General features: G+C 43.0%; 1 protein-coding gene across 1 annotated transcript in view; it reads right to left on the reverse strand.

The window, feature by feature from the left end:
• GPNMB (glycoprotein (transmembrane) nmb) overlaps positions 1–935 on the reverse strand; it is a 30,890-nt gene that overhangs the window by 17,481 nt on the left and 12,474 nt on the right. Inside the window, exons 5-6 of the mRNA XM_008567028.1 lie at positions 625–783; positions 5–313 (exon numbers count right to left, since the gene is read on the reverse strand). Coding sequence (XP_008565250.1) covers positions 5–313; positions 625–783 — 468 coding nt within the window. The remainder of the gene's footprint in view (positions 1–4; positions 314–624; positions 784–935) is intronic.

A 935-nucleotide genomic window follows, 5' to 3' on the forward strand; every position in this document is an offset into this window, starting at 1 on the left:
CTACCTGAAGAAGGGGTGGGTTTTGGAGGTCTGGGTGTTGGTGGACAAGGTCCAGGCACCGCAGCTTGCACAGTGAGGTTAAGGCTGAAGGTTCCATTGAGCACATATGTGTGGTTCAAAGTATGATTGTTGGAAACAAACAGGCCAGTATTGTCCCCGAAGTTCCACTTGTAGTAAATGGCAGACTGGTTGAGGAAGTGGCTAGGATCATGAATCAGGACATCAAACACAATGGGTAGGTCTCTAAGGAAGGTGTCATCAGATGAATTTCGATTGTTCTTCTGGGACATAGTCACATAGATAGGAATCTCATCTAAAAGATACATCCCCAAAAAGAAAGAATGCATGATTGCTTGATTTTAAGTGGAGGACTTCAATGATGCTATTAGATTAAAAAATGAAAATTAGAGATAATTTAGCATTGTTTTTTCCTTTTCACATGCAAGTTCTCTAGAGTTTTTCCAAGCTATTCTGGAAAACATGGATGAAATATATAAGCTTGGGTAGGGGCTGACGGGGATCGTAACCTAACCTAGAACACTTGGCTCTAACTTTTCCTGGTTTACTAATGTCAACAGAACTAAGTGCCTCATCCTCAGTTAGTTTAGAGTTCACACCACTCACCTGTTACCACATATACATCTTTAACTTGTGCAATGGGGACATACGCTCGTTCGTGTCTTCTGTAGACAGTCACTTCCATGATCTGAGGGCCGACTGTCACATTGGCTGTGTTTATAGAAATGCTCGCTGAACACCGGCCCAACTTCTGGAAATACTGACCTTTGAGAGGATGGAAAGTTTTAGTTGTTGGCTACCATTCCTAATCATTACAGGAAGTCGTTTCCTAAAGAATAGTGACCACCATTCACAGATGGCTCTGAGGAGGAGAAACAGGGTGGGAATATAGTGGGGATGCGGTGCTGCTTCAGGGA

The sequence above is a fragment of the Galeopterus variegatus genome, unplaced genomic scaffold, assembly GCF_000696425.1.
Source record: "Galeopterus variegatus unplaced genomic scaffold, G_variegatus-3.0.2 Scaffold286, whole genome shotgun sequence".
Taxonomy (NCBI): Eukaryota; Metazoa; Chordata; class Mammalia; order Dermoptera; family Cynocephalidae; genus Galeopterus; species Galeopterus variegatus.